Source organism: Dromiciops gliroides, chromosome 3 (genome assembly GCF_019393635.1).
Source record: "Dromiciops gliroides isolate mDroGli1 chromosome 3, mDroGli1.pri, whole genome shotgun sequence".
NCBI classification, from domain to species: Eukaryota; Metazoa; Chordata; class Mammalia; order Microbiotheria; family Microbiotheriidae; genus Dromiciops; species Dromiciops gliroides.
Window position 1 is genome coordinate 565,311,817 of NC_057863.1, and position 25,864 is coordinate 565,337,680.

Consider the following 25,864-nt stretch of genomic DNA (forward strand, 5'->3'; position numbering starts at 1 on the left):
TGTCCTTTCTATTCCACACATGACATTCTATCTTGCCTCCATGCCTTTTTCCTTTAGTTCAATAGAAATTGTTGCTATAAACATCTTTTTGTATTTCTAGATATTTCCTCTTGTTCTTGGAATTTGGAGCATATGGACAGCAGTGATATTCCTGAGTGAAAGGGTACATGTTTTTAGGGGCTTTGGGGGTTTAATTCCTAAATTGCTTTACAAAATGGTTAGCTCTATTATAGCTTAAAAAACAGTACTTTAATGTGCCTGACCATCCATGATACTTCCAACAATTATTATTTCCCTTTTTGCTATCTTTTAAAATTAGATGAATGTGAGGTAGAAATTCTGTGTTTTAACTAGAACTTGTTTTTTTTTAATTTGGATTTATTCATATAATTGTTTATAGTTTGAATTTCTTCTTTTGAGAACTGTCTTTACATATCGTTTGGCTATTTATTTACTGGGGAATGACTCATATGTTCTCTGTATATCTTACACATCTGACCTTTGTCAGAGAAATTTTCAGGAAAAATGTTTTACCAGTTCAGTTTCTCTTTTCATTTTGACTATGGATTTTATTAGGGTAAGAAGTATGTATATGTATGTGTATGATACCAATATATATGATGCTTGTCCCTATGGATCTATCTGTGACTTACATGGAGTTTTTTCCATTCAGTCTTCTCAAAGAAAGAATTTGATTCCTGCCAGAGGGGAGTAGGAGGTTGGAATCATAATCTGGCCACTCTGATCTCCTTAGAGAAATAGTATCAGGATAGAAATATCTACTGTTGTTAATTGTTGTTGGTTAGTCATTTCAGTCGTGTCTTACCCTCTGTGATCCCTTTTGGGATTTTCCTGGCAAAGATACTGGGGTGGTTTGCCATTTCCTTCTTCAGGTCATTTTATAGGTAAGAAAACAGGATCATACAACTACTAAATGTCTGAGGCCAAATTTGAACTCAGGTATTATTGACTCCAGGCCTGGCTTTCTAACCACTGTGCCACCTAGCTATTGAAATATCTATCTTCCCCCAATATTGTTAGTCTAAGGGAAATAATTGTTAAATTCAAGATGAATTGCAAATGGACAAACCACAAGGAAATAGTTAGGAGACCAATGTTTGATTCCCAGATCTGACAATAAGTAGCTATATGACCCTGGGCAAGTGTCTTCACTTCTTAGAGACTCAGTTTACTTATCTGCAAAATAGAGATGACATTTACTAAACAGAGTTATTGTGGAATTGTAAAAAAAAGTGCTTCACAATCCTTAAAGCAGTATGTAAATTCAGGTACTTTCCGGGGAATTTAATCATCTTATTAACAGGCCTGCAGATTATTAATAATAAGATGGTAGCAAGGGAGCGTTAGCCCTGGGAGCTGAGGACGCCGCGGTGGCGGCGGCGCCTCAGACTCATGAGGAGCCGGAAGCTTGCAGACGGGGTGCGCTCTTCAGCACGCCTAAGGAGCAAAAACTACCCAGCCACCAGAGCTGCCTCGGCCCAGGAAGTTGATGTTTCCAAATCTACAAAAACAGTGTGTTTGGCTTCATCACACAAAGCAACTGAGAGACGTACTTCCAAGACACTCAAGTATGAAAAAGATGGTTTCATCAAGTCAGAATTACAAGAACTAACAACCAAAAAGGAAAAAACTTCTTTGCCAAAAACATCTGAAACCTCCCATGAGAATGAGCCTTTGGAGTGTGCTGAGCACAAAGCATTGCCTCCAAGTAATGAAGCTAATACTTCCAGAATTTGTGAGCAGCAAATAGAGAGGAATGAGAATGGTCTTTCTCATCACAGTCACTCCAGAGACGTGGCTAACAGTTGCTTAACAAAGACTGAAAATGACTTGGCCCTCCCCAAATATAAAGAAAATCTGATAGAGGAAGATGTATGTAAGCGTAGTGCCGTGCTGCTCGGGGAGGCCGGCTCAGAGGCAGCAGATCCTGAGAGGACACCATCCCACATAGACAGTAGCATCTTTTTAGACGAAGATAGCAATCAGCCAATGCCAGTGAATCGATTCTTTGGAAATGTCGAGCTCATGCAAGACCTTCCGCCAGTTTCTCCACCTTGTCCTTCGATGAGCAGACGGGAATTCAGAAAAATGCACTTCAGAGCCAAAGATGATGATGACGATGATGCAGAGATGTAGATATTTAATAAAACATTATAAAATTAGATCTCTATTTTTTATACATTAAAGACAGTTACCAGTGTCATGCTATTATTACAAATGATTCTAGTTGCCACATGTCAGTATCGATAGAAAATCTATCCCCATGGGAACTTTCTAGCTTGAAAAGTAAGCTAGGGTAATTTTGCTACTCCTGGTTGATAAGTTTCTAAAGCCAATGTGGAAACTCATTGAGCCGAACTTGCAGATTGTAAAGCTCCTGATTTTTCTTTTGCGGGATGATTGGAAAGGAAAATTTGCATTGCTTTGTTCTTAACTATGGCAGCTCCAACTCCCTAAGACGACTATACCTTCTAGCAAAGTGGGTATGTTATTTTTTATAATAAATTATGCTTTGAGTAAGCCCAGGTGGGGCTAAGAAAGGCTGGCACATTTATAAATATAAAAATGGCATTTAAAATTTGTTTTTACAACAGATAAACAAGTTTCTGTTCTGCCAGTCTGGGTTATTCAGTGATTCCTACAGGTGATCTGATAAATTCACCTGAGTGAATTTTGTACTCGTTTCCATATGCATGTGAAACTAGTGGTTGCTATAGACGTTTTAAGTTTGCAAAGGAAGTCTTTGACGCTAGATTTTTTTTTTTACAATTACATTTTAAGAAGCTTTAATTTTGTCCCTAAGTGGACAGTATTATTTCTTCCAGAATTATTTGACCCACTAATGGAGAGAGAGAGAGAGCAATTACTTGAGTAAAGATCAAGTGCTTAATTCTCAACTCCTAAGGGTTTGACTAGTGTTAAGGCTCCCACACCCATGAAACAACCTGAAACAAGGTGATTGGAATAAAAGTAGATCTCCACTTAAAAAGAAACAGCCCCATTTACTTTTCAACAGGGAGGGGACTTTTTTTTATCCAATTATCTTTGTGTAAGTTGTTACAAGTAAAAACAAAAAGTAAATAATGTTGAATATACTTTAATTACTTCCCAAACTTCATATGTAGAGTAGTTAGGTAGCAAATTAAAATGAAGAGAAATTTTTCAACTTCATCTCATACACAGTTCAAATTATTTGCCCTAGTTGACTTATTTTTCCCCCAGCAGCCAGTTTCATTTCAATATGATCATTTTCCCATTAGGAGAAGTGACCTTCACTTACTCCAAATAATTCTATGATTTATTGGTCAGTGAACTACAATACATTTAATAACTCGCACATGTTGCTTATAATCCATTCATGTTATGATAGCTTGGGAGAATAATTTACAGTTTGAGATTACTGCATGAACTTGACTATTAATCATAACACATCTCACTGGTGGTAATTGAGTTGCCGCAAAATTTTAGAATTTTGTGTTTGCTGTTAGTTTGTGTACTTTTTTAAAAAATTAAATCAGAATGTTACCTACCAGTACTGCTCATTGTTATTGCTGTGTTCCAATAAAAAAGTTATATTGAAAAAAATAATAATAAGATGGTAAATGGTTATCTCCTTCAGACCAAAGACCTCCTAATGGCTTATATACCTTCTAATTGTAGGAGGTCCATCACATAGCAATCAAATCTAATTATTAGGTTGATATGATTAGAGGTGGGTTATATTTAAATGAAGTCTGGATATGCTGATTTAGGTCACTCCAATCTTGGTAAAAAAGACACAAGAGAAAAAATGGAGACCAAACCCAATCTGATGGGAGAACATTTTTTTTCCATCTAGGTGTGGTTTGGTGCAGGCTAAATCTCCTCTATAAAGCCCTTCAGTTATCTAGATAAATGATATGTCTTCAGCCAAGATTCTTTTTAGATTTGGGCTGGGCTTGACCCAGATGAAGAATCTTACTTTCAAGAAGAACAACAAAGCAGTAGGGGATGAAAAGACTAAGAAAGAAGGGGAGAACCCCCCAAGATACCAATAAAACTTTTTTTTTTCTCACAGTAGTTTCCTAGGCCATCCTCTACTTCAATGAAGATATATATCAACAACGATCAATCAGCCATCCTTTATTAAGGATCTACATTCTGTGCTATGCTCTGAAGGAAAAAAAAACCAATAATGAAACATTCCCTGCTCTCAAATAGCTAAATTTCCAGTGAGTAGAGATGCTGTATTTGCATCCATAAGCACGTATAAAATAAATTCAAGGTACTTTACGGAAGAATGGCCCTAGAAGCTACAAGGAAAATCAGGAAAGCTTCAATTGGAGCGATGCTTGACCTGAGTTTCGAAGACTAGGTATTCCAAGAGGTGCTGCTGTTGAGTGAGAGCATTCCAGGCACTGGAGATAGCCAGTGCAAAGGCCTGGAGATGGGAGCCAGAGGGTTGGGTGAAAAAAACAAGAAGCAAACAAGTGCAAAGGCTCCCACCCTGATAAGAGAGTGGAAATCAAGATGATTTTCAACTACATCAGTTTTTAAAAGCGAGTTCTGTGCATCGTCACGGATTGGTTGCTTTACCACTTGTTAGAATGCTTGGATTCCTCCTTAAGAAGAAACAGTCGGATCACTCCGCCTTTTTAAGAGGCGGGTTGCATCCAGTCCTCTAGTCGGTCTGTGATGGGCTAAAGGATGGAAAGACCAGGAAAGGTTGTGTCTTTTTTTAAGCACTGAGACTCCGCCCAGACTGACCCCCGTTAGCACCAGGAGAGGCGCGCGCACAGCGCACAGGCCAGCTGGCTTGGGAGCCCAGGCGCTTCTCCAAGGAATTTGGCCCTTCTAAGAAGAGGGGGCAGGGTAGGCGAGGGGACGATCAAAGTGCAGGAGAGCGGGAGAAACGCGCGGGCAGGCCCTTGGCATCAGCAGCGGCTGCGGCTGCCCCACCCCCCAGAGAACCTGGAGGAAGATTGGAGGAGAAGGAGAAGGAGAAGGAGGAGAAGGAGGACAATGTGGACCCCGCTCCAGAATTCCGTGGAGGTGGCGTTGCGCAGGACCCCTCACCGCCTGTGTGCGGGCACTCTGGGGGTGGCGGCCAGCCTATTCCTGCTTGGCTTTCTTTTCGGTAGGCTCCCGCAGGCACAACGCCCCCCGGGCTGGGCTGCAGGTCCCGTTTCCCCCATCATCCCCTGGGACTGCCCTCTTAGCCCACCCTCTTTTTCAATTCCTAGGAAGCGAAGTAGGGGAGAGGGCTAAGGATGTGAAAGGGAGAGTCAGCCCGAAGCGTACATTGGGGCAGGCTTGCATCTTCCCTCCCCTCTTTGCCCCCCCCCCAAAGGGAATTCTTGCATCCTTAAACTCTTCCGAGCTACTAGTGTCAAAGAATTAGTAATTACACACGAGTGTACAGCGCTTCTTCTGGGAGGCAGGATCATGTAGTGGGAGAGAGTCAGTGTCTCGATTTCAATCCTGGCTCCGATAACCACCTGTGTGATTTGGGGCATGCCACTCAGCATTCTGGGTCTTGGCTACGCATCGCTGGGGCCGACCCCTTCTTTCACTGAGTCCGCGATGCCCTCACCCCTGCAATCCGCGGGGAGATCCCTCGGTTCGAGCACCTTGCATGCGAGGCCCAGCCTGCTTTTCAGTAATACCCAGGGCAGATGCCATACCGGGGAGCACAAGCACCGAGGGGCCCTTTTTGCATTCACTGATGACACTTGTTAGCAGCAATACTCTGTCGTTAGGAAAACGGGTATTTGGCAGCTTGCTTACAGGTACCATGTACTCCTTCAGGTCCTTGATGACTTCTGTCATAATCTCTTTCAACCAATGTTTTTTTTTCTTATTGGGAGTAAAGGGAGCTCATATGGAACTGCAGGAATTTTTTTCTGAACTTAAGGAGACTTTAATGCTTCTATTCTTCTTTTTTGAAGGTGCTTACCATTAATTAAAAAATACCCAAATTCCAAAGTACCTCTTTTTATTCTGGAATATTTTACAGACTGTGACTCAAAATTACAGACTTTCAGAGCCATAGAATGTTAGCTCTGGAAGGGCCCTTGCCCTTTAGTCACAGAAAGATCTAAGTTCATATTCCACCACCTACAGTTACTAGCTTTGTGGCCACAGTCAAGTTGCTTGTCTTCTCTAAGCCTTAGCTTCTTTATCTGTAAAATAAGATTAATACTACGCTTAATACCCATTCCACAGGACTGTATGAAGCTTAGGTAAGAAAGTATTTGCAAAGAGAAGTATCATATAAATATCACATTATCATTAACTAGTATAGTACCCTCATATACATCTTAAATCTGGGATTGGCCGGTGTGATGGTTTGATTTACAGTGTCTTGCATACAGCAGGTGCCATATTAATGGTTGTTGAACAGAATTGGACAGAATTGGACAGAATTGACTTAAATTTAGAGTGAACCAGGCTAAACTTAAGGGAAAACAATTTCTGAAGCATGAGCTCCATTCCTTCAGCCCTCCACCTACCCTAGTGCAACAGTGAGGTTTACAGTTAATTTCTAATGTCATAATCTCTTGGTTCCCCAATTACAGATAAATTTTGTTTTGTTTTGTTTTTGGGGGGCAATGAAGGTTAAGTGACTTGCCCAGAGTCACACAGCTAGTGTCAAGTGTCTGAGTTCAAACTCAGATTCTCCTGAATCCAGGCCCAGTGTTTTATCCACTGCACCACCTATCTGCCCCCAGGTAAGGTTTTGTTCATTTTTTCGGGGCATTGAGGGGTAAGTGACTTGCCCAGGGTCACATAGGTAGTGTCAAGTGTCTGAAGCTGGATTTGAACTCAGGTCCTCCTGAATCCAGGGCCAATGCTTTATCCATTGCCTAGCTGCCCCTCGGGTAAGGTTTTAAATACAAATTTTTGCCAGGAAAACAAATGCAAATTCTTGGCAGGATGTGAGAGATACCTCCCCTGCCCTCACTCCAGTGATCATTATTTGAAAGAAAGTTGAAAGTTTAGCTAAATTGGTTTAGGATAGAGAAACAGTTCAGAAAATGACAGGCTGCTCATCTCTTTAGTGGAAATCAATCACAATCAATAAGCATTGATTTATGTGCCTACAATGTGCTTCAAGCACTGTGCTAAGCATTGGTGATACAAACACAACACATGGAATAGAACATTGGATCTCCAATTTATACCTTATTTTGTGTCCTGATTCTTCTAATAAATATCTGTAATCAGTCATTGGTGACTATAAAGTCATCCATTTCTGCCTTTTGGAGATACTCAGTTTCCCTATCCATAAAATGAGAATGTTAGACAACATGATCTTTAAATTCCAAATTCTTTTAGCCCTAAATCCTAAGATTTAATGTCAGCTCAGTTCATGATGAATAATATCCCTATATAAACTAGAAGAAATTTAGTTTAAGATTGAACTCTACTTCTATTCCCCTTTCTATAATTCTTGTGTGCTAAAATTAGGCACTTATCAGAATTCTTGTAGCTGTGTGGTTTGATTAGAGACTAACTGGTGCTGTACAAATGCATTACATAGCTCCAGGCTGAAGGAACAGCATACTCATCATATCTATCTAAGTGCTGATTGACATTGAATAGAACTTTGAATAGCAGATCAGTTGTACAATCTTAGCTATATTTCATAGCCAGTTGTTTACAGAATGCAAAGTTCTTTCTTTGAGGGGAATTATTAAAAGTTTCAGTAAAGCAATTGAAATTCCCTAGATAATCTAGTGATGAACTAAGGTGATTTATTTTCATATATTTTAATTAAAAGTAAAAAATAGATGCATTGTAAATATCATACAATGTTTGGGGAAAATTAGAGAATGGAATTATGAAGAAAAATTAATTAATTTTATTGAGTAAGTTAGCCAAGGGCAAAATTGTGAAAAAAAAAGAACTTCTCTCTCTTCTTTCCTTACCCTTTTCCCCCTTTCCTTTTTGTGCTTCTCTGTTTCTCTCCCGACTTTGGCATCCAGTACTCTTATGCTGCCCTGGGCCTAAAACATGGGTACCCCAAACAGACTTCCCAGTTCTTGGGAATTTTACTGCCTAAGAGCCACATGCCTCCAATCCCCTGCCAGAGCCTATCTCCCTTTATCGTATCAATTCAAGGGTTTAATCCTTTGGAATTGGCTAATCTGATAACTTAATCTGTGCAGATGGGTTAATATATTAATTTACCTTTTTTGAACCTCACTTGAAAAATGGGGATGATAATACTGATATGTCTTACCTCATAGTATCATGAAGAAATGACTTGCTAAACCATAGAACAATATCAAAGTATATATTTATTATAGCTATTCTCTTTTTAGGTCCTGTATGGGAAAAACTGCCATTGAGCTAGGCTTTTCTCAAGAAATAAATAATGTCTCCTTAAGAGTTACTATTAGAACCCTTACGTCATTAACATCAATAGAATTCAGTAACTACTTAGGGATGAGATGACATATAAATTGCTGCCCCAACCTTATCCCACAGGAGATGGCTGGCAAATGGTGTGATAGTCAACACACTATTATTTTGTTTCACCAACATTATAAATGGAACTTTGAGAGTATACTGAAAAAGCCTATTGCTTTAGCTTTAATTTGCCTGAGAGGCATGGTGGCCTAGTGAATAAATAGCTGCCTACAGAGCTAGAAAGACTTATGATCAGGTCCAGCCTCTGAATCATATTGGATATAAGTGATCCTAACCTCATCAGGGCATTTCCATGTCTAGGAATTCCCTGCATTAACAGAACCATGGGTACAGTCCCTATCCCCTACTTTGCCTATTCAGCAAAAAAGGGTTAATAGAAAAACCTAAGATCCAAGCTCTAATTCAGATATTAGCTCCAAAAGGGAGTTAGATCCCAGTTAATGGATAACTTACAAGTCAAAATGCTAGGTTCTCATACCTACAGTGATCAGCCTTCATAACAGACCAAAATGGTTCATGCCAAAATAACAATAAAGGAAAAGAAAAGGCTATAGAAATTCTAAAGAAAAATGATTATATTTTGAAACTAGCCATGGGAATTGGAAAGAGACATGCACAGCAAAGGCCAAATTTGTCCTCAGATTCATCTTATGACATGTAAACCCCCAAAACACACCTCCACTGAAAAAGGTACCCGCCTCTGGGGTTGACTTAGGACATCAGGAACTCCAAATTAGGATAAGCCCTCCCTTGTAACACCCCTAGGTGGAGAATATTATAATTAGAAGGACAGGCCCTCCCCTGTACCTCCCCAAGGTGGAGATTATTATAATGAGACTGATAATTAATTTATCTATACTATAAATATAACTGTCTTTCTTTTCCTTATTAGAGAGATACCTTTCCCCTTTTCTGGTTCTCTCCCTGTGATCACTCACAGTATTGCAATAAAATTTGGGAAACTGAGTCTTGTAATTCTTTTGGGACCACTCACGATCAATTTGACCCCAAATTTCCTGCCCACATCATTATTTGGCTTTTTCCATCCCACATCAGGGGGAGAGAAGGTAAGAAATTACATTTTGGATATGCTATGCCCACAGTACATAAAGTTGGAGCTGTCCATAGCTAGCAGTGTGGGACTGGAAACTAGGGCTGTATATATAGATCTGAGAATAATTTACATAGAGAAAATAATTAAACTCATGGAAGAGATGAGATGACCAAGAAAGAGAAAAGACCATCATTCCATTCTCCTATTTTCCTTCCATTATCCCTATCCCTCAGCTCCCTCCCTTCTCTTCCTCCCCTCCCCTAAGGTAAATCAGGTCTCCCACCCAAGCTGTATGACCCCAGGCAAGTCATTTAAATTTTATTTTCCTCTGTTTCCTCTATTGTAAAATGGCTGTTTGAATAGCACCTGTCTCCCAGGGTTGTGAAGATCAAAAGAGATTATATTTGTAACATGCTTAGCACTGTGCATAAAGCATAGTAAGTGCTTAATAAAGGCATGTTTCCTCCCTTCATGCTTTTTTGTATCACTGTTCATTGTTTCTTATGCCACATTAATATTCTATTTTATATGAATATAATATAATTTGTTTTGCTATTTCCAAATTATTATCTACTTTGTTTCCAGTTCTTTACTACTACTAAAAGTGCTGTTGTAAATATTTTTGTGTATTTTAGTATATATTGAAGACTTTTTGTGAATAACTTCTTTAAGGAATATGCATTGAAGTAGTATCTCTGCTGCAGTGTATAGACATTTTAATCACTTTCTTTTTATAATTCCAAATTGCTTTCCAGAATGATTGGATAAACTCTTAGCTTGAAAATCAATGCATTTGTCTTTCTACAATTCCTCCAAAATTGACCATTGTTGGATGTGAGGTAAAACCTCAGAGGTGATTTGATTTATATTTCTTTTTTTTTTTGTGACTTGGAACATTCTTTCATATAGTTGTTAATAGTTTGTGATTCTTTTAAGAACAATTTGTTTGTATCTTTTGACACATTTTTGAGTTAGTCTCTTCATATTTTATAGTCCCATTAATTGTGTCTGCATATGACATGGATATTAGATAGATAGATAGATAAATGGATAGATAGCTTCATGCATATATACACATATTTATGTATGATGTATATGCTCATAGGAGATATATACACACATAGGAGTTATACATATATAGGATATAGATATCCTATGGAAAAACATACACATATCATATGCAGACACAATTAACAGGACTATAAGAAACTATAAACATGCATAGACATACATATACATAGATACACATATGTGGGTATACATTTGTGTATAGATATATCTACATTCACAACATTTATAATAAAACTCTTGGAGGTATTTGATATGTTTTTTCAGTGAACTACTTACTCTTTTCTTTAATCCCAAGTATTAATTTTGTTTCTGCAAGAGCTTTTCCATTTTATGAAATTGTAACCTTATATTCTTTTCATTTTAAATTCTATCTATCCCTTGTTTGATGAAGAGTTGATACCCTACCCATAGCTTTATGTCTGTATCATCTGTTTCTCTTTGAATTTTTTTCAGTGGTATAGTATTTAATATTCATGGGAGCTAGGTGACACAGAGGATAGAGTGCTGAGCCAGGAGTTAAGAAGACCACTTACTTGCTTGAGTGACCCTGGAAAAAAATCATTTAATCCTTTTTGCCTCAGTTCCTCATCTGTAGCATGAGCTGGAGAAGGAAATGGCAAACCACTTCAGTATCTTAGCCAAGAAGCCCCAAAAGGGGTTAAAAAGAGTTGGATACAACTGAAAACTAAATAACAACAACTTTAATATTCAAGTCAATATTCATTTTTAATTTATTGTGGAATATGGTAGAAGATGTCAGTCTATGTTTAGTCTTTTCTATTTATCTACTTTTCTCTATTTTTAACCAATACCAAATGGTTTTGATGATTATTGCTTTTATATATAGCTTGAGGTCTAGAAGTTCTATTTCCCCTTTATTTTTATCTTTTCCCCTATTATTTCTGTTGATATCTTAGATCTGTTCCTGCAAATAAATTTTGCTATTATTTTATCTAGCTCTGTAAAGTACCTTCTTAATAGTTTAATTGGCATAGAATTAAATCTGTAAATTATCTTGGTAACATAATTTTTATTATATTATCAGGGTACAGCCATAAGCACTGACTATTCTTCCAGATTATTTAATTTTCTCTATTTTGTATTTATTCTATACTAGTACTGTGTGTGCTTTGATAGATTAGCTGCCAAATACTTTATGCTCTTTATAATTATTTGGAATAGGATTTTCCTTTTTATTATTGTGTCCTGGATTTTGTTGTTATTGTGTAAAAATACCATTGGATAGTGTGTTTATTTTGTAGTCTTAGCCCAGTGCCTGGTGCATAACAGGTGCTTAATAAATATTGATTAAGTGTTTGATTCAGCTTTGCTGAAGTTATTCTTTGCTGATTCTCTAGGGTTTTCTATGTCATCATATCATCCACAAATAAACAGTTTTGTCATATCTTTCCTATCTTTATTAACCAATAAACCTTTATTAAGCACTTACTATGTGGTAGACACTATGCTAAGTGTTGAAGGTACAAAAAGAGGCAAAAGAGAGTTTCTACCTTCAAAGAACTTACCTTTTAAAGAATTATGTTAATTCATTAATTTTTTTAAATTACCCTTGATTTTTTTATTATTTATTTTGAAAATTAATATTTTTATTTAAAGCTTTGAGTTCCAAATTCTATCCCTCCTTCCCTTCTCTCCTCCTAACTGAGGAAGTAAGCAATCAGATATAGGTTATATATGTTCAATTGTGTAAAACATTTCCATATTAGTCATTTTGTAGAAGACTGGAATAAAAAGGAAAAAATGAAATAAAGAAAATGAAATAAAAATGAAACAAAGAAATGAAATAAAGAAAAAATGAGATAAAAATAGCATGCTTTAGTCTCTGTTCAATCAATATCAGTTCTTTCTCTGATGTTGAATAGTATGCTTTATCATCAGTCCTTTGGGATTGTCTTGGATCATTATATTGCTGAGAATAGCCAAGTCATTCGCAATTCTTCATGGCACAATGTTGCTGTTACTGTGTACAATATTCTCCTGTTTCTGTTCACTTCACTATACATCAGCTAGTGTAAGTCTTTCTGTGTTTTTCTGAAATAATCCTGCTTGTCATTTCTCATAGGACAATAATATTCCACTACAATCATATACCACAGCTTGTTTAGCTTCCCAATTGATGGCCATTGCCTTGATTTCCAGTTCTTAGCCTCCACAAAAAGAGCTCCTATAAAACATTTTTGTACAAATAGGTCCTTTTATCTTTTTTTTTTGGATGTCTTTGGGATATAAATCTAGCAGTGGTATTGCTGGGTCAAAGGGAATGCACAGTTTTTATAACCCTTTGGGCATAGTTCCAAATTGGTTTCCAGAATGGTTGAGTTAGTTCACAACTCCACCAACAGTAGATGTGTCCCAGTTTTCCCATATCCCTTCCAATATCCATTGTAACATTAGCCAATCTGATAGGTGTGAGGAGGTACCTCAAAATTGTTTTAATTTGTGTTTCCCTGATCAATAATGATTTAGAACAGTTTTTCATATGACTAGATATCTTTAATTTCATTGTCTGAAAATTGGCCATATCCTTTGAGTATCAACTGGGGAATGATTTATATGTTTATAAATTTGACTCAGTTCTCTATATATTTGAGAAACAAGGCATTAATCAGAGATACTTGTTCCAAAAACTCCCAATTTTCTGCTTTCCTTACAATTTTTGTTGTACTGGTTTTGTTTGTGGGAAAGTGTTTTAATTTTATATTATCAAAATTATCTATTTTACATTTTGTAATTCTCGATATATCTATTTTGGCCCTAATTCCGTCCCCTGTCCATAAATCTGACAGATAAACTATTACATGTTCTCTTGACTTGTTTATGTTATCATCCCTTATGTATAAATCATGTATTCATTTTGATCTCATTTTGGTATACAATGTGAGAAGTTGGTCTACATTTAGTTTCTGCATTAGTTTTCCAGTTTTCCCAGAAGTTTTTGTCAAATAATGAGTTTTATTCCAAAAGCTCAGGTCTTTGGCTTTATCACATACTAGATTAAAATAGCCATTTACTGTAGTCTAATTTGAGTCTATTCTATTTCACTAATTCGCCACTCTATTTCTTAGCCAGTACCAGAATTTTTTTCCAGATGGTTTTGATTATTCTCACTTTATAATACAGTTTGAGATCTGGTACAGCTAGACCACCCGCTTTTGCAATTTTTCTTCCATTGATTCCTTTGATATCCTTGACCTTTTATTCTTCCAGATGGATTTTGTTATTATTTTGCTAGATCTATAAAGGAATTTTTGATGGTTTGATTGGTATAGCACTAAATAAATATTTTGGTAGGATTGCCATTTTTATTATTTTGGCTTGGTCTACCCATGAGCAGTTAATATTTTAACAATTGTTTGATCTGACTTTCTTTGTGTGAGAAGTGTTTTATATTTCTCTTCATATAGTTCCTGGGTTTGTCTTGGAAGGTACATTCCCAAGTATTTTATATTGTCTACAGGTATTTTAAATGGAATTTAACTTTCTAACTGTTCCTGATAGGTTTTGTTGGTAATATATAGAAATGCTGATGAGTTATGTGGGTTTGTTTTGGACCCTGCAACTTGGCTAAAGTTTTTTTTTTTTCAGTTGATTCTCTAGGATTTTCTAAGTATAACATTATATCATTTGCAAAGTGTTGTAGTTTTTTATCCTCTTTGCTTGTTCTACTTCCTTTAATTTCTTTTCTTTTATTGCTATAGCTTAGATTTCTAGCACAATATCATAATAGAGGTGATAATGGGCATCCTTGCTTCACCTCTGATCTTATTGGGAAGGCTTCAAGCTATATCCCTATTACAGATAATGCTTGCTGATGGTTTTATATAAATATTGCTCATCATTTGAAGGTAAGCTCCATTTATTCCTATGTGCTCTAGTTTTTTTTATATTCATGTTTGCTGTATTTTTAAAGCCTTTTTGTGTATCCATTGAGATCATCATATGATTTCTGTTGTTTTTGTAATGGATATGGCCAATTATGCTACTGGTTTTCCTAATATTAAACCAGACTTGTATTCCTTGTATAAATGCCACCTGCATGATCCTTGTGATATATTCCTGTAATCTTTTTGTTAGTATATTCTTTAAAATTTTGTGTCAATATTCATTAGGGAAATTGTTCTATAATTTCATTTCTCTGTTTTGGCTCTTCCTGGTTTGGGTATCAGCACTACATTTGTGTCATTAAAGGAATTTGGTTGGACTCCTTCGTCACCTATTTTCCCAAACATTTTACATAGTATTGGAAAGAATTGTTCTTCAAATGTTTAGTATACTTCACTGGAGATTTATTTTTTAGGAAGTTCATTGATAGCTTGTTCAATTTCCCTTTCTAAAATTGGGTTATCTAAGTATTTTATTTCTTCTGTGGGTGTGTGTGTGTGTGTGTGTGTGTGTAATTGTAAGTATTCATCCATTACATTTAGATTGTCAAATTTATTGGCATATAATTGGGCAAAATAGTTCCTAACAATTGTCATAATTCCCTCTTTATTCTTGGTAAGTTCAACCTCTTTCATTTTTAAAAAAAAATTTTTTTTGGTGAGACAATTGGGGTTAAGTGACTTGCCCAGGGTCACATAGCTAGTAAGTGTCAAGTGTCTGAGGCCAGACCTGAACTCAGGTCCTCCTGAATTCAGGGACTGTGCTCTATCCATTGCTCCACCTAGCTGCCTCAACCTCTTTCATTTTTAATATTAGTAATTTGGTTTTCTTATTTCCTTTTTTAAAAATCAAATTAATTGATGGTTTAATACATTTTATTGTTGTATTTTTTTTATAAAACCAGCTTCTAGTTTTATTTATTAATTCAGTGGTTTTCTTACTTTCAATTTTATTAATCTTTCTTTTGATTTTCAGGATTTCCAATTTGTTGTTTAATTATGAATTTTTAGTTTATTCATTTTCCAGGTTTTTTTAGCTGTCTCCCAAATTCATTGATATGCTTTTTCTTTATTTTATTGATGTCAGCAGTTAGTGATATATATTTACCTTTAAGTACCAATTTGGCCACATCCCATTAATGTTGATATGTTTTCTCATTGTCATTTTCTTTAATGAAATTATCAGTTGTTACTCTGATTTGATCTTTGACCCACTTTTTTAAGGATCATATTAATTAGCTATTTAGTTATTTTGATTTATTTAATTTCAATTAATTTTAATATCTCTTTTCATTGTCCATTATTGAATATAATTTTATTGCTGTATGGTCTGAAAAGGATGTGTTTACTATTTCTGATTTTCTGCATTTTGTTATGAGATTTTTATTTCCTAATACATGGTCAGTTTTTCCTTAAGTGCCTTGTACTACTAAGAAAAATGTACATTCCTTTTTTATTCCCATTCAGATTCCTATTCTAGATTTTCCATAATTTTTATTCACTTCCTTTTCTTTCTTGTTTACTTTTTTGCTTAGATCTATCCATTTTTGAGAGGGGAATCAAGGTCCCCCACTATAATAGTTTTATTATCTATTTCTTCCTATAAATCATTCAACTTCTTCAAAACTTTGTTATGCCATTTGGTACATATATGTTAAATATTGAATTGACTTCATTTTCTATGGTACCTTTCAACAAGATAAAGTTTCCTTTTCTTTAATCTCTTTTAATTAGGTCTACTTTTGATTTTGCTTTATCTGAAAGCATGATTGCTACTCCAGCTTTCTTTGCTTCAGCTGAAGCGTAATAGATTCTGTTCCAGTCCCTTACCTTTACCCTTTGTGTATTTTTCTGCTTCAGATGTGAATCTTGGAAACTACATATTGTAGGATTTAATCCATTTTACTATCTGCTTCCATTTTATGGGTGTGTTCATCCAATTCACATCTGTAGTTATGATAACTATGTATTTCCCTCCATCCTATATTTTTTTGCTTGTTTATCCCCCCCATCACCCACCCTTTCTCGCCTCAGAAATATTTTACTTCTGATCACTGCTTTCCCCAATATATCCTCCCTTTTATCAGTCCTCCTTGTATTATTCCTGTCCCTTTTTTTTACTTCCTTATAGGGTAATATAGATTTCTCTATCTAACTGAGTATATATGTTATTCCCTGTTTGAGTAAATTTTGATGTAAGGTTTAAGCTTTTCCCACCCCACCCCATCTTCACCTATATTATAAGAGCTCTTTTATGCCTCTTTTATGTAGCATAATTTACCCCATTCATTTCCTCCATCCTTCTTAACATTCATTTTTTGGGGTGTGGGGCAATGAGGGTTAAGTGACTTGCCCCGGGTAACACAGCTAGTAAGTGTCAAGTGTCTGAGCCCAGATTTTAACTCAGGTCCTCCTGAATCCAGAGCCAGTGCTTTATCCACTGCACCACCTAGCTGCCCCACATTCATTTTTTTATTTGTTTGTTTGTTTTCTTTTGCTTTGTTGTTGTTGTTTTCAGGGCAATGGGGGTCAAGTGACTTGCCCATGGTCACACAGCTAGTAAGTATCAAGTGTCTGAGGCCGGATTTGAACTCAGGTACTCCTGAATCCAGGTCTGGTGCTTTATCCACTGTGCCACCTAGCTGCCCATACTCATTTTTTTTTAATTTTGATTTATAAAGGCTTTCCTTTCCTTTGACTGCTCCCCACCCATTGAGAAGGCAAGCATTATGATATCAGTTATACAAGTGAAGTCATGAAAAACATATTAAGGAGCTTACCTTTAATTTCATTGAGAGAAGAATTATTTTGTCTTTTTATGACTTGGTGGCTCCATGGTGTAATGAAAAGGCAGCAGATTAACTCAGAAAAAACTGCATTTTAGTTCTAACTCACCTTTAACTGTTTTATCTTGGGTAAGCTCCTTAACTTTGTGTGTGTGTGTGTGTGTGTGTTTGTGTGTGTGTGTGTGTGTGTGTGTGTGTGTGAGAGAGAGAGAGAGAGAGAGAGAGAGAGAGAGAGAGAAAGAGAGAGAGAGAGAGAGGATTTCTTCATTCCTAAAAGGCATGTGTGCTATGTTATTTCATTTGTTCATTCAATAAATATTTAATATACACCTCCTCTGTGCCAGGTAACATTTTACCATTGGCTTGTAGTAAAAGAATGTATTTGAAAATGTTTGTAAGTGCAAAGTTCCTTAAAAATGTGAGTTATAATGGTTGCACATGTTGTCTTTTCCTATGTGAGTACTGGGCCCTTTTAATAAATGACAGTTAAAATATCTCTGCATCATCATCACTATCAGAAATGCCACCACCACCATCAGTTTGCTAAACTATTAAAAAAAAACTCCATCTGAAAGGGCTGTGGTTGACATCTTGCTCAATTTCTACCCTAAACTTTGCCTGAAACACAGAGATCTTGTCTTTGTGGCCTTCTTATTCAGCTCTACCCTCAAAATAACTTTGTTTCCTCAGATTTTAAATAATTGTGTCTATAGATAATTAATATAGGCTTTGAAATGAGCTCAGAATGCTTAATGGAGAGTTGTTGTATTGATCATACAATGTACCTCCCTGGGAACTAGGTACTCAAAACATACTTCTTCTGAGCCTTCCTTTTCAAATATCTAAATAACTACATTTCTACACCAAATAAAAAAGAAGTGTAAGGGAAGAGAGGCAAAATGCTTTCAGTATAAGCTTCTGTGGCTCTCTTTAATAATAACATATGTTTCTTTTCTCTATTTTTAAGAAAAGGAAGGATATGATTCCTTATATTTAATGAGCAAATATTTATGTCATATGAACAACTTTGAGAAAGTGACATTTTGAGAAATAGTTGAAATTTTCTTTTCTAAATTTTACCTACATTAACTGTCACTTCTTATGGTACCATTACACACACACACACACACACACACATATATATATATATATATATATGTATGTATATATGTATATATACATATATATATACACACAGACACATATACATAGAAACACACACATATATATAAATATATGTATGTATGTATTTTAAAATTCTGAACTTAAGAAATAAAACATGCTTTTCCATAATGTAATATAATAGAAAAAAAGATGATTGTACTCGAAACTGAAAATCTATTATGTATAACTTGCTATTCCTTTTAAATATATTATAAAGTTATCATGTATCTTTCTTCCCCTGCCCCTTTTTTCTTCCTCCCCATCCCGTCCTAGAGATGGCTATCATTAGACAGAAATGTATGTGCAAATGCACACACATAAATTATACCATTCTATACAAACCTCTATCAGTTCTTTCTGTGGATGAAGATAGTGTCTTCCTTCTTATGTCTTTTGTAGTTAATTTACATATTTACAATAGTCAAAATGCCTTTCAGAGTTGTTACTTTTTATTTTCTAATCTTAAAAGTATTTTTCCTGTTACATGTAAAAGATAGCTTTCAACATTCATTTTAATAAGATTTTGTGTTCCAATTTTTTCTCCCTTCTTTCTTTCCTTCTCTCCCCCATCCATAAGAAAGCAAACAATTAGATATAGATTATATATGTACAATCATGTTAAAACATATTTGTACTCAAAGTTGTTGTTAAAACAATATTAAAATAATACCCCTTATCTGAGAAATACCACCACTAGGTCTGTTTCCCAAGATGATTAGGAAAAAAGCAAAAAAAAAAAAAAAGCCACATATTCTAAAACATTTCTAGCACCTCATTTTATGTTAGCAAAGAACTGGAAATTGCAGGAATTCCAGTCCATTGAGGAATGGCTGAACAAGTTGTGGTATATGATTTTGATGGAATATTAGTATGCTATAAGAAATGATTAGCTTGATGCTTTTAGAAAAATACATGAAATAGTGAAGTGTGAAATAAGCAGAACCAAGAGAACAGTATATATGGTAACAGCACTATTGTTTTATGCTACCACTTTTTACTTACTTTGTCTAACATTGGATTTGGAGCCTGAAGACAAGGGTGCTAGTCCCCCTTTATTCTTTAATTGTTGCACTGATGTTTGGCAAGTCACTCAAAACTCTAAGTCTGTTTTTTCATCTGTAAATTATTAATGGTCTTTGAAATTTTTTTTTAATCTTTCTTCTTAGTTCCTTCTACTGAACTTTGAGGATTATCTTTTTTTTTTTTCAGATTGTGCTTGACACTTTTTAGAAATACATTTTTCATGGTGGTGGGGGGTTATGGAGAACGTAAATCATGATCATATTTAGTTTTATGAATATTAAGTAACATCCTCTGTAAGGAATTAATTGTGATTTGGGGTTTTCATAACCCTATCTTTGCTTTATTATGGTCAGACTGAAAAAATGTAAGCTTAAAAGCCTGAGAAGATGGGTGTGTACTTTGAAAGATAATTGAACAAAGAAGAGAAACTCTGACCACAGGAAACATTGAAAATAAGTAACTAGCCTTCCTCTAATAGCTTTCCTGTGCCCACATGGGTCTGGCTAGATTATAATGGGGAAGCCCATGTGGGTTTGCTTAGCCAATCAGAGACTCAGCATGGCTAGGAACTGCCCCTCCCCTTCCTGTGGAAAAGTCAGTTAGATACAGTTGAGATTCGTTTAGGGGGAGTTAGAAGAAGTTGAAAAGGCAGTTAGAGAGGGTTCTGAGGAAAATGGGGAAGGAAGGCAGACATTTAGAGGAGGTGCTGGTGTTTGACTTTCTGACAAAAAAAAAGAAGAGACTGCACAGCTGATTTTCCTTAAGGCTACAGATTTCTGGTGTGGTGAGTTTGTTTTGTTTTTGAGGCAAAGCTGGGCTGGAGGCAGGTTCAGGTGCCTGGGACCTTTTGACCCCCAGAGATTTATACATTGTTTCTAGTTCTATTAATCTCACTCTGTGATTCAGATAGTGTTTTAAACTTGTTCCCATTAATAAACCTGGTTTTTTGTTTTGTTTTGTTTTGTTTTGTTTTTTGGTGAGGCAATTGGGGTTAAGTGACTTGCCCAGGCTCACACAGCTAGTAAGTGTCAAGGGTCTGAGGCCAGATTTGAACTTAGGTCCTCCTGAATCCAAGACCAGTGCTCTATTCACTGGACCACCTAGCAGCCCTGCACTGTGCCACCTAGCTACCCCAACCTGTTTTGTTTTTGAAAGAGGCTATTTCTTTTCTTACCCAATATTAAGGTGAGCCACCCAATTAACTCTCCCATACTACATTTGGCCCTTACACCTCAAAACAATTAATTGAATTGTATCATTATTTGCTATATTAGTCAGAGGGCAGTTGATGCTATGGCAATTACCTAAGTCCAAGTAATAAATCATACCAAGGAGGAATGAGAATCTGGTATTCAAAATAGGAGAGAGCCTACTTGATTTTGAGTTGGATGTATTTAATTCCAGCTTTTAAGTGAGACTTTAGAACCAAGTAACTAATTCTGCTGACTATAAAAGCAGAACTAGACTATTACCTTTTGTCCAAAAGTGCTACAAAAGGAGCTCATAGCTTGATGATGTATGGCAGTTTTTTATTCAGTGAATGTTTTGAAGCTTAGCTATTGTTATATAATTTTCTTTTGAGATGTAGGAGTATTTTTACAAACAACTTTCTAAAATAGCATAGGGAAATTGAAATGTACTTTGTTTTTAGCTATCTTAATCAATTTGTTATACAGGCTTTGTTCTCCATCCCCTTCCTCTTAAAAATTCAATTCTGCTTGTCAGAATCCTCAAGCCCATTTCTTCATCCCTTTATATTCTGAACATAGGTGATAAGAGACTGCACCTATAATTTCATTAGTATAAGGCTGTTTGAGGAAACTCCCTTTCCCAGTGCAGGACAACACCTTCTATACAACTCAGATTAGACAGTTGCCAGTAGGACAAATATCTAGATTCATCCTCATTTAATAATGAAGCATATACTTATGAAGCTTATTGGCCTAGGAGTTTTAGATTTAGAAAGCAGAAACAGACAATTCCGTTTTCTTTCTTTACTATGACTAGTGTCCCTTCCAAAAGCAATACCATCCCTTCTCTGGCTCTTTGTCAAGATTCTGAGGCCCCATAGGAACTCACATATCCTTTCACTGTTGCATGAGATGCTTCCCATAGATGCACAACATTCTCCCAAGAGAAGGCTTCCTTTCACTTAACAAACTTTTCCTAAACTAAACCAACCACAAATGTCCCATTGCCCACTGAACAAGACATACTTGCTTCTCCATGTAAATTAATTTCAGGAACATCCATTCTTCCAACCTAGAGGTGTACTACCCCAAATTCTAGTGCTACAGTCCTAGACCCTCTCCTCCACTGCCTATATCTCATTCTCTTTCTCCTTCCACTCCCAATAGCCAGTCAATAAAAATACCTACTATGTAGCAAGCACTCTGCTTAAGCAATGAATTAGATTATAGGAATCATCAAACATTTACCATTCATTTGTGATTTTAGTAAAGGGTATATTATTAAATTCTGTCTCCCTTCTCCTCTCCCCTCCCTCAGTCTACTTCCTACTCACTTATTTTTTATAAAAGGCATTGATGCACCTTCATGATTTATTTCCCCGCTCATAATTGAAAAATGCCCCTTTATTCTTCTCTCATTTTAGTGGCCATTCCTTTTATCTCCCAGACTGTGGGGTCCAAAGATAGAAATTAGTTCAAAGGGCCTAGTGTTCAATTCCAAGCAAAGGCAAATTGAAATAAAAATGCCTAGGCTTATGTCATAGTCTATCCCTTCATATATTACATTTCCCACCAAACTAGAGTCCTAGCTAATCTTTGAACCCCAACATCCTTCCCTCCATGCATTCCCTTCACAAAAGCTGTACCTTATGGTTATAATATACTCCCTCTTCATCTCTATCTCTCAGAATCTTTGTCTTTATCAAAGGCGCCACTCAGTGACCACCTTCTCTGTAAAGTCTTTTTTGAAACCTCCATTTATTATTGTTTTCCCCCACTTATTTTTTTTTGTGGGGCAGTAAGGGTTAGGTGACTTACCCAGGGTCTTATAGCTAGTAAGTTTCCCATCTACTCATTTTTCTTGTTCTGGACTTATTTGGGTACATGTTGTATTTCTCTTGACCATGTAAACTCTTTGCAGGTTGAAATTGTTTTGTTTTTGTCTAATTCCATGGTTTAGAACATATACATTAGTCAGTTACTTGTTTATTGAATTTAGATGAAATTTATCAGAGAAGGTTATATGTTATAATGAAAAAGTGTCAAAAAATACTATAATTGAGATGCACCTTGAAGAAGTCATGCAATCAGTTTGTTCCTGCAATGTCATCTGCACATGCTGTTGGGATGACCTGACTATGTTGGGCCTCATGTCAAGTTATTCATGGGCTCATTTTTTCTTTCACTTCTATACTCTAACTTGTGAGGCAATACTCCTTATGTCCTTCTGTCATTCTCTCTAAAGTTTTTCAAATTAGATTGTATTTTATCTTTGCCATACTTTAAGACAACTGTGACAGTAGTTATAATATGGACTACACTAAGACAGTCTGTTATATTTAGTAGGCTTATTATAACATTGAATCAATTATTGCCTGTAAGAGATATGGTCTCCATTAAAAATATTATAAGCAAATACCCTATAAAATTGTGCAATGACATATGAATAAAGTTATATTGTGAATATGTTATAAATTATTATATAATGAGGTTTAGCAATAAGATAGTGGGGAATTCTAAAATTTTTCATTTATCACAGCTTTGCAACACCGAAAGAATGATTTAATGAGAATTTCTGAAAATTTTGACTAGAGAGCAGTCTGGCACTGCCACCTTGGAGATCTGATTTGATGTTGAACCCTGGTCATCACATTTTCATCTATAAAACTATCTAACAAACCAGTTGTGGCTGAAATTCAGAAATCCCCTAAGTCTTAATTGAATACCAACACAAGAGAAAAATTCGCTGTCTTAAAAAAAAAAACAATTGGACACAAGAAATTCATCCTGATAATATGCACAGATGCTGCTTTTTAAAAATTTTATTCTTTTTAGTGGTTTCACATTGTAAGATGCAAATAAGATGGATTAAAATTAAATGACTGTCGATCAATTGCCCAATTGATAGATGATATAAAGATAATGATGTTTTCAAATGAAATAATCAAAGCTACCTATAGCCATGTTAAAAAATAATGCTCTAACTCACAATTGATTGGAGAGATGCAGGTCAAAACAATTCTGGGGTACTACCTCATACCTATTGGATTGGATAAAAGGACAGCAGAGGGAAATGACAAATGTTGTAGGGGATATAGGGAAAATGAGACATTAAAGCACTGTTGGTAAAGTTGTAAACTGATTCACACATTTTGTAGAGCAATTTGGAACTATGCTCAAAGGGCTATAAAACCATTTATACTCTTTGACCTAGTAATTACTACTAGGTAAGTATCCAAAAAGACATTAGAAACAAAAAGTTGAATTTGAAATTGAGGAGATGCCCATCAATTGAGAAAGGGCTGAACAAATCATGGGATGAGATTATGATGGAACACTATTGTGCTTTAAGAAATGATGATCAGGATTCTATCAGAAAAACCTGGGAAGACTTACATGAGCTGATGAAAAGTGAAATGTATTGAATGCAAAGTAAGATGATCAGCTGTGAATGATTTAGCTATTTTCAGCAATACAATGATCCAAGACAACTCTGAAGGACTTTAAAAATCAGTCCTTCTCCAGAGAAAGAAATGATAGTTTCTGACTACAGAATGAAGCATATATTTTTAGTTCCTTTTTCTTAAGCTTTGTTTTGTCTGTTTTCTTTTACAACCTAATGTGGAAATGTTTTGCATGACTACACATGTATAACTTATATTTAATTGCTTGCATTCTTTTTTTTTTTTTAAGTGAGGCAATTGGGGTTAAGTGACTTGCCCAGGGTCACACAACTAGTAAGTGTTAAGTGTCTGAGGCCAGATTTGAACTCAGGTACTCCTGACTCCAGGGCCAGTGCTCTTATCCACTGCGCCACCTAGCTGCCCCAATTGCTTGCATTCTTAAGGCGGGGTAGGAAAGGAAGGAGGAAGAGAATTTGGAGCACATGTACTTTGCGAAAAATAAAATTCTAAATTCTTTTAATTTAATTTGATTAAAAATAAATGACTGTGCTTCCCCTTTCAAAGTCAAAAGAAAACCAAAGAACTGAAAAGGAATGAAAGTCCCTGCTATGCTGCCTCCCCATCTTCTTTTCTGGCTAGTATTGGTCCGGGGACATCAAAAGAACTTGCAAGTTAGGGAAAGAAGAACCTGAATAGAATTACAGTTAAGCTGTTTAGGAAAGTAAAAGACAAAACTACCAAGTTTCTGCCAAGCTATAAATGCAATTAATCATAGTAACTATTTTTTGTTCAAATAATATTACTTATTGCAGCAATGAACATTTTAAAATCTGCAAAGTAAAAGGTTTGAAATCTATGTTTAAAAAAAAGAAAAGGGGCAGCTAGGTTGCGCAGTGGTTAGAGCACCAGCCCTGGATTCAGGAGGACCTGAGTTCAAATCCAGCCTTAGACACTTAACACGTACTAGCTGTGTGACCCTGGGCAAGTCACTTAACCCCAATTGCCTCACCAAAACAAACAAAGAAAAAACAAAAAAGAAAAAAAGAAATTTGAAAAGAAACTCAGAGGAGATCTCTCTTGATAGAAGGATCATTTGGAAATTCAAATAATGTAGATTCAATCCTTTTTGGCAGCATCTGAAAAAATATTTATTAATGACTCAATGATCATCAAGGATGTCCATCTTGTCTCTGGGCCCTAAGGATCTTTGCTTAGCTCTGTACTATTTTAAAATTTTTCTCAGTGACTTGGATAAAGGCATAAATGGTATGCTTACAAAATTTGCAAATGACATGAAGTTAGCAAAAATGTCTAATATGTTGGATGATAGTTAATTAAAAAAATATGTCTCAGAAGGTTATTTTATTGGAGAGAACCTAATAGAAAGAAAGAATTAACTAAAAATGAAATTTTCCATTTGGGTTCAGAAAATTAATTTCATAAATACAAGTTAGGTGAACTTTAGCATGCACAATATTCCTTAGAGTTTTGATAGATTACTTTTAATATAGGTCAATTTTAGTATATCACAGCAAACAAGCATAATGGGGCTGGGACCTTAGACTGTATTAAGAAAGACATAGTGATGGGACTGGAAACTCTTGCACCCTATCATGAGTGTAAAAATACTGGTAAGCTAGAGAACAGTTGGAGAAAGGCAAGTATAGTGGAGAAGAGTCTGAAGATCATGCTATAGGAATAATGCTTTTATTTATTTATTTAGGAATAATGTTTTTAGAAATGTGATATTTGACTCATAGAAATGAAGTTTTAGAGGACCATGGTAGCTATCATCAAGTGTTTGAAAAACTAACTTGTGCAAAAAAAGATTCTG

At 35.8% G+C, this 25,864-nt stretch overlaps 2 protein-coding genes across 2 annotated transcripts in view; both read left to right on the forward strand.

Moving 5' to 3' along the window:
- The first annotated feature begins 1,378 nt into the window (after positions 1-1,378).
- LOC122751961 (UPF0688 protein C1orf174-like) lies at positions 1,379-3,230 on the forward strand. The gene has a single exon (XM_043999214.1). The coding sequence runs from the start codon at positions 1,414-1,416 to the stop codon at positions 2,155-2,157; it is 744 nt and encodes a 247-aa protein (XP_043855149.1). The 5' UTR covers positions 1,379-1,413; the 3' UTR covers positions 2,158-3,230.
- A 1,485-nt stretch (positions 3,231-4,715) lies between these two features.
- FOLH1B (folate hydrolase 1B) overlaps positions 4,716-25,864 on the forward strand; it is a 97,148-nt gene continuing 75,999 nt past the window's right edge. The window contains 1 exon segment of the mRNA XM_043997862.1: positions 4,716-5,137. Within this exon segment, the coding sequence (XP_043853797.1) occupies positions 5,023-5,137 (115 nt within the window). The 5' untranslated portion in view covers positions 4,716-5,022.